General features: G+C 34.5%; 1 protein-coding gene and 1 long non-coding RNA gene across 2 annotated transcripts; both read right to left on the bottom strand.

The window, feature by feature from the left end:
• Positions 1-6,051: 6,051 nt before the first annotated feature.
• On the bottom strand, positions 6,052-6,582 carry LOC139858259 (uncharacterized). Its single transcript, XR_011762867.1, has 2 exons — positions 6,432-6,582; positions 6,052-6,362 (listed from the first exon to the last, which is right to left on the bottom strand). It is a non-coding gene; the product is annotated as an uncharacterized lncRNA (long non-coding RNA).
• A 193-nt stretch (positions 6,583-6,775) lies between these two features.
• LOC139859307 (26S proteasome non-ATPase regulatory subunit 4 homolog) lies at positions 6,776-12,162 on the bottom strand. Its single transcript, XM_071848102.1, has 6 exons — positions 11,949-12,162; positions 11,806-11,865; positions 8,319-8,423; positions 7,831-7,951; positions 7,592-7,723; positions 6,776-6,801 (listed from the first exon to the last, which is right to left on the bottom strand). The coding sequence occupies exons 2-6, from the start codon at positions 11,815-11,817 to the stop codon at positions 6,776-6,778; spliced, it is 396 nt and encodes a 131-aa protein (XP_071704203.1). The 5' UTR covers positions 11,818-11,865; positions 11,949-12,162.
• Between the last annotated feature and the right edge of the window lie 502 nt (positions 12,163-12,664).

The raw sequence follows: 12,664 nt of genomic DNA, 5'->3' as shown, positions 1-12,664 counted from the left end.
GTGAATAACCTTGATTAAATAGACATTGGGCTAAATTAAAACTTAAATAATCTGATTTTTCTAAGATACCTAGCCTGTTATATGTCACTCCTAAATAAATAATTTTAGAACATAACACATATATGTTTATTAAGTGTTATCTTCAGATTGTAACTTGTTTGCAGGTAATATAATTTGATTATCTTGCTGAAATATAACTCATTATTTGCTTATCTTATTTGAAGTTTTAGTATAAATCCTGCTGGAATACAACATTAATTAAATGGTAAAAATCTATGTATTGCATATAGTGGTAACATACATACTATGATCAAATCTAAGAAATATTTCATTAATTTGAAATCAACTGAAGGAATTATAAATACTATATCAGGTATTGCAAACTTGATAAAATGAACGAGAAAGGTAAAATTCATATTACCAAATGGTACGAATTTTCTGATAAATAAAGTCTTGTTTTCTCTCAAATCAAAAATAAATTTGTTAAGTTTCTCTGAAATATATCATAATGGATATGATTATCAGTCAATGATAACCGGAAATAAGAAATACCTATGTAGCACCGAAAAAGCGCATATGATAAAAAGCGCATATGATTAAGAGCGCTTATGATTAAAAGCGCATATGATAAAAAGTGCATATGATGAAAAGCGCAGCGCATATGATTAAAAGCGCATATGGTGAAAATGATATATGATGAAAAGCGCATATGATAATTAATGAAAAAAAATATTGAGAAAGAATCACCAATGTTTCTTGAAAGAATTCAAGGTTATATATATGGACCAATTCATCCATCATGGACCATTTTGATATTTCATGGTTCTAATAGACGCATCTAGCGGATGGTCTCATGTTTGTGTGTTATCAAGCCATGATATGGCATTTGCAAAGTTTCTTGCACAAATTATTAAATTGAGAACGCGTTATTCTGATTACACCATTAAAAGGATGAGACTTGATAATGCTAGTGAGTTAACATCTCAAGCATTTAATGATTATTATATGTCTACGGGGATTGTTGTTGAACATCCAGTTGGTCATGTGCATACACAAAATTGTTTTAGCTGAATCAATAGATAAACGCTTGCAGCTAATAACTAGATAATTGGTAATGAGTACAAAACTCTCAATATTTATATGGGGACATGTAAATTTACATGATGCGACATTACTTCGCATTAAACCAAGTGCAAGTCATAAATATTCTCCGTTACCAACTTAATTTTGGTCGAGAGCCAAATATTTTCCATCTTAGAATATTTGGTTGTGGAGTGTATTTTCAAATTGCACCACCACAACGCACTAAAATGATTCCTCAAAGAAGGATGAAAATATATGTTGGATATGAAACATCTTCAATCATAAGATATATTGAACCCATGACGGGTGATGTTTTTACAGCACATTTTGCTGATTGTCACTTTAATAAAACATTGTTCCCTAAATTAGGGGGAGAAATGAAAAATAAAGAAAAGATGCTTCATGATGTGAATATCAATTAAGGTATATGGAACTCGCATAAAAGAATGCGAAACAAAAGTTCAAAAATGTTGCATATGCAAGAACTTACAAATTAATTACGTGATGCATTTAAAGATACAAAAAGAGTGACTAAATCATATATAATAACAGTAAAAGCTCCAGCTCGAATTAAAATTCCAAAAGCTGGCAATAATGTCACTCTTGAGTCTTTGTCACGCATGAAATGTGGAAGATCAATTAGTTCCGAAGATAAAAATCCTCGAAAAGAAAATCAGCTGATAATGAGGTAAAATAAAGTGTTCAAGAAGAACCAAATATCAATATTCCTTCCGCAGAGGATATTGATAAATGTAAATACATAAATTGCGATAAAATATGCGACATTATGGAACCGAAATGAAATGAAAAATCTTGATGAGATATTTTCATATAATATTACAATGACATCATGAATAAAGATGATGATCTAGAACCAAAATTTGTCATTGAATATCAAAATAGACATGATTGAGCTCAATGGAAAGGAGAAATACGAGCTGAATTAGAATCGCTCAATAAAAGAAAAGTTTTCGGATTAATCGTTATCACTTTTAAAGATGTGAAACATATGGGATACAAATGAATTTTTATCCGAAAAAGAAATGTGGAAATGAAGTTACAAGGCAAAACTAGACTTGTAACTCAAAATTTCCCACAAATACCGAAAATGAATTATGAGGAAAACTTATCCTCCTGTAATGGATACAATTACTTATTAGATACTTAATCAACCTGGTAGTTACTTAAATGCATCTCATGGATGTTGTAACTACCTATCTGTATGGATCACTTGATAGTGATATACATGAATATACCTGAAGGGTTTAAGGTATCATAAGCATCTAATGCAAAAACCAAGGGAATGTATTCTATTAAATCACAAAGATTTTTATATGGGTCTATACAATTGGGACGTATGTGGTATAACTGATTAAGTGATTACTTGATAAGAAAAGTGTATACATATAAACTTATTTGCACATGTGTTTTTATTATGAAAAACAATGATCGGATATATATCGTAGTTATTTATGTCAATGTTCTTAACATCATATGAACAAATAAAGAGATCTATGAAATCATTCAACTTCTAAAGAATTATTTTGAAATGAAAGATCTTGAAAAAACCAAGTATTACCTTGAATTGCAAATTGAGCATATGCCTAATGGTTAACTTGTACATCAAACAACTTATACCGAAAAGATTTTAAAACATTTTTTTAAAAAACAAACTCATTGTTGTTAGATCACTCAATATTGACACTGATCTATTTCATCCCTGCGAAGATCATGAAAATCTTAACAGATCGGAAGTTCCATATTTTAGTGCAATTGAGGTTCTTATGTATCTTATAAATTATACAAGACCTGACATTTCTCTTGCAGTTAATTTGTTGGCAAGATTCAGCTCAACTTCTACAAAAGGACATTGAAATGGGATCAAGCAGATATTTTGATACCCTTGAGGAACTGCTGATTTAAAATTATTTTATTCTAACGCTTAAAAACAAGATTTGGTTAATTATGTATATGCAGGTCATTCATTAAATCCTCATAAAGATAAATCTCAAACTCAGTATGTATTCCTAAATGGAGGTACCACAAAATCATGGCGTTCTTAAAATAAACACTTGTTGCAACATCATCAAATCATGACGAAGTGATTGCATTATATGAAACTACTCGAAAATGTGTTTGGTTGAGATCAATGACACAAATCATTATTGATTCTTATGGACTAGAACGCTATAAAAGACCAACAACTATCTTCACCAACAACTGTATATGAAGATAATACAGCTTGCATAATACAAAGAAGAATATCAAAAGTGACAGAACAAAATATAAATGCTGACGAGGCGCCAAAGCCATAGACGGTCTAAACGGTCATAAGTTTGATGGAAAAGAATGGTATGTTGGTAAGGCTCAGAAAAGACTAAAAGGGAATAGGAATTGAAACAAGGGTTTAAGCAAACCATGAAGGAGACTGTAGACAAGTCACAAGGGCTAAACGTGTACATAAAAGATTTAGATGATAAAGTTTCAGATGAAAACCTCATATTCTTCTCATATAAGACAACCAGATTAAAATGAGATACGTTCCATTAACAACTCTGCTGATCTTTATACCAAAGCACTGTCAGCCACTGTTTTCAGAACACACGTTCACAATATTGGCATGAAGCAAGTTCAAAATATGTGACGACTCAGCGATGTCTACTTGAGGGGGAGTCAACTCTATACTGTACTCTTTTTCCCTTGACTAAAGTTTTTATCCCACTGGGTTTTTCTTTAGCAAGGTTTTTAATGAGACAGTACTAGTTGCACTCTAATAAAATTGATCATCCAAGGAGGAGTGTTATAATATGAGTACAAAAAGTCATATGGATGATAAATTTTAGTCAACTTTGTATAGCTTGCATAGTAATATTTTACACTATAAGGCCTCTATGTTAGCCTTCAATATACACACTTTGATATATATTTCATATCTATAAACTCTCTCTTTCTTACTTACATGTATAAGTCTCTAATTAGTAAATAAGCCAAAGGTAGTTATAAACTACTAAATTACAACAGTTTCATATATTTTTTTTTTTTTTTTTTTTTTTTTTTTTGCGAAAAAACAAGAACTTTGATTAACAAAAGAAACTTCAACAAAAATTGAAGCTCCAAATAAACGTACAACCAAAGATAACCGAGCTTACAAGAACTACAACTTAACCAAGCCCACACCGAACCAAAAGACCTAAGTAACAAAATAAAAGAAACACAAAAGATACAAAAATAATCATACAAGGCTGAAATAAGAGGTTGACCAATCAAATGAAGGACGAACGATTAGCAACCATCTTCGCCCGGGACCCTTTAAGCGTCTTTGATGAATTCTCCAAACTTCTCCTTCTCGGACCCTTGAACGCGGCGTTTTCTTCTCGAATTCTTCCCTTTAGTCGTCCTCGAGGAAACCACACTAGAAGAGGTGGGACTGGCTTCAACATTATCGGACTCGGCCACTAAATTATTCATCATAGTCACAAAAGCAGCTAAAGTTTGATCCGAATCCGAGTCACCATCACACTTAGCCAAATCCATGGTTAACAACGCCGAGGTATCCGAAGGTTTACCAAATTTGAAAGCATCCGTTCCGAAATCAACCGGAGCACCCTTGCTAGTACCCTCCACTGGACCGGAGTCGGGAGGAATCAAACCAATCGACCCCATTGACGAAGAAGAATCTTTAAATAAACTGGGGGTGGTAGCCACCTCATTATCAACCACTATCGGGGTACGAATTGGCATGGAACCAACTAACAATTCCTTAAAAGGTGAACCGACAGAAGCAGCATCAGGGATCGGATCAATCGCCTAAGTAGGAGGAGCAACGTGACGAGGCCCAATAACACGATTCTTACAACCGTTAAAACACATTTTTCTACAAAGACATACAAAATTATCAACAGAAACCGTTTTACCTATATACTCGATAAACAAGCAAATTCAACCTTGTGATCCAAAGCAAACCTCCAAGCTCTTGAACATTTCTTCTCGCATATGGCAGGTAACAATCAAACTGCATTTATAACTCAGAAGAAAGCCAGGTTTAGAGGGATTACTAAAAAGAGAGAGAAAGTGATAGATGTACTGAGCTGTTTCCGCAAAGTACAAATATAAAAATACCTGAACTGCACATATTAGTTACAAAACTTTACCATATCATTTGCAATATTTGGATAATGGCATCTTAAAAGGTGCATAAATTGAGTTGTAACGGAGATTAATACCGAAATCTATAATCAAGCTTTCAAAGATATCAACTTTTTTTTACCTATTCACTATGTTTGGTTACCTTTTTTATGTATCTGCTATTTTGCTATAACAATGAATTCCTTTTTTTCCCAGATCAACAAACATATGTTTACACCCAAAACTTTAACATCTAAAACTTGTACATATATTTGCATTCATACATATGTTTACATTCAAAACTTCACCATTCACAACTAAAGAGTAATTTTTTCAGATTAACAAACACATGACTTCTGAAGTAAAAACTAAAAAATAACCACAATGTAGAGACAAACAGAAGCAGCCATTTAACATCCAAAACTTTAACATATATTTATATTCATGCATATGTTTACATTCAAAACTTCACCATCCACAACCAAAAACTATTTTTTCAGATTAACAAACACATGACATTAGAAATAAAAAACAAAAAAAACCACAATCTAGAGACAAATAGATGCAGCCTGAAGCAAATAAAAAGTGAAATTAGCGTTTTTGAATTGTACTTTCTTTCAAGCATATTATCAAACAGTTCATGTGCGAATCAAAACATTTACGAACGAAACAACATACGCAAGACGAAACTACATACTTACAGTGGAAACCGAAGTAAAGAGCAGCAACGTAATGAAACCCTAGGTGTACAGCCAAAATCGCCAGGCACGAAGATGATACGATAGAAAGAAAAAGAAAAAAAAAAGCAGATACCATGTTTTGCAAGGTACAATACAACAAATGCAAGAGAAACAAGATTGCAATAAAAGAGACATGTTAATTACAAACGATGTTTTGCAACAAGATTGAATTCAAATGACACCAAAATCAATCCGATAAAAAAATAGAAGTATTGAAATAAAAGACTTTGCCAATAAAATAAAAGTACAGAATAAAAGAGACATTGCCATCAAACAACACAATTTATCAGGGGACATGGATCAAACACCACCCCCCTCTTCATATATTTCCCAGAGATATCAGAATATTAAGTGTCACTGGATTCTGACTCACTTTCACTTTCACTATCGCTACCTGGGAAAATCTCTGGATGCCTGAAAGTAGATGTAAATGTTCAAAAAAACTAGTAATCAACACACACACACATATATAATGATTATAACCTGGTTAGGATATCAGAAAGACGTGTATCAGGATTAGCTTCATAGAGTACAATGTTGCTGTTGCCATCAACATTAGCAGCTTTAACAAGTGCTTTAAACGTCTCAAACTCATCGAAGCGGCGTTTCGGTCGAGGGAAGTAGAAAACATCAACAGCTACCTTTTTAAATTTGTTCCAACCGACTCTGCTACTTCAATACGTAAGTTTGTAGGACTGGTTGGCAAGAGCAAACATAACATATATATTAGGAGAAAAAAAAAAAGGTAGTAGGGACACACACACACACAGTGAGAACTTTTTTAGTGTGAGATCTCTAAGAACTCCTACACCGAAATTCGAGCAAAATTACACACAGACGAACAAAAATGGAGCTTGTCGAACAAAAAAAAAAAAGACGGCAGAACAATTTTTCATGGTCGAGCAATTTTTGAGCTGGTGAAAATGTAGAACATGCAATGTAGAACACATAAGGTAGAACAGAAAAATGTAGAATACGTTCGAATTTTCAAATTTTTTTCAAATTGGACCTGATTTTCTTCTAATTATAATTTTGTAGAACATAAATAAGTTCAAATTTCTCGAAATTAGTTCGAATTTCACCATTTTTGTTCGAATTTCACACGTTCTACATCAAAATCAACTTTTTTTTTTTATTTAGCCCGATTTAGAGAAATCCCAGGAGCTAATCCAAAATCACCTAGGGTTTAAGGTTTAGGGTTTTGGGTTTACTTCGTAAACCCTAAACGCTAAACTCTAAACTCTAAACTCTAAACCGTTCGTGTAAAAAACTCATTCTAAACCCTAAACCCTAAAATCTAAACCCTAAAACCCTAAATCTAAACCCTAAATCTAAACCCTAACTTAATTTGATGAAAATTGATGTAGAACAAGTGTAGAACAGCATGTTCTACATGAACATGTTGTTCTACATCCTGTTCTACATAAAATGTAGAACCAAGCAAACAATGCATCTAAAGACAAAAAATAAAAATTGTTCGACTAGAACAATTTTTGTTCGGCCGCGTCCCACTTTTTGCTCGACTACCTTAGTTCTCAGAGTTCTCATTCTCAAAATGGTTATCATTTGATCCCTCTCTCCGCGCGCACGCGCGCGCGCGCACACACACACACATATATATATATATATATATATATATATACACATACCTTCCAATAAAAAAAGCATTCTTTTCCTTTTCAACTTATTACTTGGTTCAAGGGGATCCAAACCCGCATAACAAGATAAGAGCCCCCTAGTAAAGCTCAAATTACCAAGCAACATAGGTTCTGTATCTGAGAGAACAAGTTGAAATTGATTAAATAATGATGATCCTACTCTACAAATTAGTGATGATAAAAAAAAAAAAATAAAAAAAAAAATACAAGAGTAAGAATCTAACAGTGAAGGCAACTCAGGATTTTCTTAATATCGCTAGTAGGATAAAGCATATGATCGGAATATGCAGGAATTTTATCAGTATAACCCATTGTCATTAGGCCTATCTCATTCTTCGGATTAGACTGTAAGAAAACAATTCCAACATTTGGTGATGATATGTCAACAGCACAATAAACAGTAAAATAATTGAAACATACAAAGAACTACTTATCACATACAACTTATAACCTGATAAACAATTGGATCCAAATCGAATTAATTAGGGCTCTCTCTTTTATTTGGTTTTAACAAAATTCACGAGTAAATCAATCAAATATCAAATATATATATATATATATATATATATATATATATATATATATATATATATATATATATATATATATATATATATATATATACACACCAATATATGATTCTGATTAGGATAATTGCAGGTACATATTTATCAACACAATTATTTGTTAAAAAAAAAAAAAAAAAGAAGACCTTGAGTTTAGCTCTGCAATAGGATCGAATACAAAGAATTTGAAATTTATATCTATGGTGATCTATAGATCCAGAATTGTCCCTAGCAATCATAATAGACTCCTCCTACAATATCAACCAACCAAGTTTGATTAGATTATAAATCTATCTATATCTATATAGAAAGAAGTTTGGGATGATCTCTCGATTATTGCATTAGAAAGAATTTTTCGGATCATTGTCCGTTAGTTCTAGTCGATAAAGTGATAGATTATGGGCCAAAACCGTTTAAAATATTCGATGAGTGGCTCGAAAAAGATGGGATTGAAGATAAGGCTCGTGAAGCATGGTTGGTTCCGGTTCATGGGTTTAATTAAGAAAGATTGTATTTTTAGAGATAAATTGAAAAATGTCAAATCCGTGTTAAGGGTATGGAGCAAGGAGACTTATGGTAAGATTGATTGCGAAATCAAGGAGCTTAAAAGGGAGGCGACAAATTGGGAGCTAAAAGCCGAATCACAAGAGCTAACTGATTTTGAGCGAACTAAGTGGTTAGAGTGTAGAAAAAGTCGGATCGAAAAGGAGAAAATCAAATCAAGCATGCTCAAGCAAAAAGCCCGAATTCGGTGGGCTTTAGAAGGGGACTAAAACTCAAAGTATATCCACGCGTCTATTCGGCGAAGGTATAACAAATGTAATATCTGTGGATTGAACATAAATGGGGTATGGAACGAGAATCCGGGTGATGTGAAAAACAAAATATTCGAGTTTTATGCCAACTGTTTTAAAGCAGCAACCGAAGTCAGGCCTGAATTGGTTGATTTTGATGATGCTGACCTGCGATGTGGGCGACTCCAACTAGAGGAAGCTGCCACACTTGAAGAAAGATTCACCGAAACGGAGATTTGGGAAGCGGTAAGGGATTGCGGTAGCTCGAAAGCTCCGGGTCCGGATGGGTTTAACTTAAGGTTTTACAAAAAGTTTTGGGAGGTAATCAAAGTTGACTTGGTGGCTGCCATCGAGGATTTTTGGCTTGAAGGAAAGATATCGGCAGGATGCAATGCATCTTTTATTACTTTAGTCCCTAAGAAACAGGATTCGATTCATTTAAATGATTACCGGCCGATTAGCCTAATTGGGAGTTTCTATAAAATTGTGTCAAAGCTTCTATCAAACTGTCTCAGAAAAGTTGCTCCGAAACTTGTGGGATTCGAGCAAAGTGCTTTCATCAGAGGAAGAAATATTATCGATGGTGCTTTGATCGCGAATGAGTCGATTGAGTTTCTCAAGAAAAAGAAGAAAAGTTTGGTTTTTAAGGTCGGCCTTCAAAAAGCGTTTGACTGCTTGAGTTGGGAATTCTTGATGGAAATTACGGAGATTATGGGTTTTGGCGAAAAATGGAGGAGGTGGATATTGGAATGTCTTCAAACCGCGAGCATTTCGGTCCTCGTTAACGGGTCGCCTACTAAAGAATTTAAAATTGGTAGGGGAGTTCGTCAAGGGGATCCGTTATCTCCGTTCTTGTTTATCCATGCGGCGGAGGGACTTAATTTGCTTGCGAAAGCTGCGTTCAGATGTAATATTTTCGAGGGTGTTCATATCGGTAGAGAAGAGAAAAGGTGGCGATCTCTCACCTTCAATACACCGATGACACTATTTTTTTCGGGTCGTGGAGTAAAGAGAACATAGAAAACCTCATGTCACTACTCAAATGTTTTGAGTTAACCTCAGGATTAAAAGTAAAATATAACAAGAGCAATTTATTCGGGGTGGGGATTGAAAACAGATTAATTGAAGAAATGGCAAATTATTTCGGGTGTAATGTTGGTACACTCCCTTTCACTTATCTCGGGCTTCCGATTGGTGCGAACATGAACAAATATAGTAGTTGGAAGCCAGTCATTGACAAATTTGAGAAAAGGTTATCGGATTGGAAAGCGCGTACGGTGTCGTTCGGTGGACGTTTGACTCTTGTAAATTCGGTGTTAAATAGTTTACCGTTGTACTACTTCTCGCTCTTCCGTGCTCCGTCTTGCGTATTAAAAAAATCGAGAGTGTAAGAAGGTCATTTTTTTGGGACGGTCGGGAAGTGAGTCAAAAATTGTGGGGGTAAAATGGGATGAGGTCACTCTTCCTTACGAGGAAGGTGGTCTCAATTTCGGTTCCTTAAAAACCAAAAACTTAGCTTTGATCGGCAAGTGGTGGTGGAGGTTTAAAACCGAGCCCACTTCCTTGTGGGTCAAAGTTATTTCGAGTATTTATGAGTCTTCGGGTTATTTGGGGTCGGGGGTTTTCGAATCCACATTCTTGTAGTACTACATGGCTTAAAATTGTTTGTGTTGGAGAATATATAGACTCTCTTGGCATCAGTTTCAGGAATTCGTTTTGCAAGATAATTGGTGACGGTTGCTCCACTTCATTTTGGAGCGATCCGTGGCTAATTGATGGCGCATTAAAAGACAAATTCAAGAGGCTTTAGAGGTTAGATTCGAATATAGCAGCGAGGGTATGCGACAGATTAAGCGGGAATGGTGCAGGCTGCAGTTTTATTGGTTCGTGGGTACGGGATCCAACTGGCAGAGTGTGCAGCGAACTGCTCGAGTTAAAGTGTCTGCTGGAACAGTTCATGGCGTCGAATGTATGCAACAGCAATGGGGCAGCAGATCATTGGTCATGGAAGCTTTGCTCAAACGGGTCATTCTCAACCAAGTCTCTTACTGGTATTATCAACTCTAAACTGTTTCCTAATGCAAGTAACCGTATCGAGACTTTTCGAAATAATTTTGTTCCCAATAAAGTGGAGGTTTTTGTGTGGAAAGCTAGACGCCGTCGTATTCCGGTTTTGGAGGAATTGGATAAGCGTGGCATTGATCTCCACTCCGTTCGTTGCCCATTATGCGATGGCGGAGTAGAGTCGGTTGATCACTCGCTAATCTTATGTCCCCAAGTGTTGGAAATTTGGTCCAAGATGTTTAATTGGTGTGGCTTTGGTAATGTGACAAATTTGAGTTTGGGTGAATTATTTTGTGGTAATGCGAATAGAGTATTGTCGGATATGGGTGCGAAGCTTTGGGAGCGGTTGAGTGGGTGTTTGGCTACCTAATTTGGAAGAATCGAAACCAAAAAGTTTTTAAAAATAAGTGTTGGAACCCACCGGTAGCACTTAGTGAAATCCAAATAGTGAGCTTTGATTGGGTCGCGAAGAGATGTACGTCGAAGAACATGCACAATTGGTTTATTAATGCTTGGGTCTATAAGTTACTACCTTGGCAACATTAGGCCCATTTTGTACATGTACAGCTCGAATTTAGTGCTGGTCCAGTGAGTTTCTGTTTTCGTCGATGGCTATGTACTGTAATTGTTCCAGATTGTATCCTTTTTGAGTTATTAATAAAACTTTGCCTTTCAAAAAAAAATAAAAAAATAAATATATATATATATATATATATATATATATATATATATATATATATATATATATCATAAGAAAGAAAGAAGAAAACGATACCTCAGCCACCATTGTTTTGAATTGGTAATGAAATTGACGAAAATTTCCAGATTATAAACCCTAGACGAAAGGAAGCAAAACAATTTACAAATCATCAATCTAATTACATAAAATAAGGACGAAGAAATTAGATCAGAACATACCGATTATCACAGATTCCCCTTCCGAAAGAAACTCGAACAATGAATCGGATCTGTATTTTAGGAGTAATAAATATATATAAGGGTTGCGGATGTTTATATAGAAAGAAAATCCGTTAATTTTTATGGCGGTGCAGCGTGTACAGTAGCACCGTTAGTAGCAAGGTGTGAATCCATAGCAAGCAGAGCCGCATGAGTTTCTTTTTTTTGCGTTTTATTTTGCTTTGATTATTTAAAAAAAAATGGAAGATGTATATATGTTATAATTAAGTAGGCTTATAACTACCTTTAATGGTTATAAGAACAAAGAGAGAAAAGAGAGAAGAAGGAGAGAAGAAATATTGATATTGATATTTCAAGAGAAATGGTACACCTTAAATGGTTACCATACATGTCTATTTATAGTATAAAATATTACTATGCAAGAAATATAATAATAATAAAATTAACATCCAATCTAGATATTTTATAACACAATCTAGATATTTTATAACACTCCCCCTTGAATGACAATTTTATTAGAGAATAACTAGTACTGCCTCGTTAAAAACCTTGCTAAAGAAAATCCATTGGGATAAAACTTTAGCTAAGGGAAAAAGAGTGCAGTATAGAGTTGACTCCCCCTCAAGTAGGCAACGCCTGAGTTGTTACATCTTCTGAACATGCCTCATGCCAATATTATGAACGTGTGTTCTGAAAATAGCAGTTGGCAGTGCTTT

Source organism: Rutidosis leptorrhynchoides, chromosome 7 (genome assembly GCF_046630445.1).
Source record: "Rutidosis leptorrhynchoides isolate AG116_Rl617_1_P2 chromosome 7, CSIRO_AGI_Rlap_v1, whole genome shotgun sequence".
NCBI lineage: Eukaryota > Viridiplantae > Streptophyta > Magnoliopsida > Asterales > Asteraceae > Rutidosis > Rutidosis leptorrhynchoides.
Note: the sequence above shows the minus strand (reverse complement) of the source record. Positions and strands in the feature narration are given on the sequence as shown.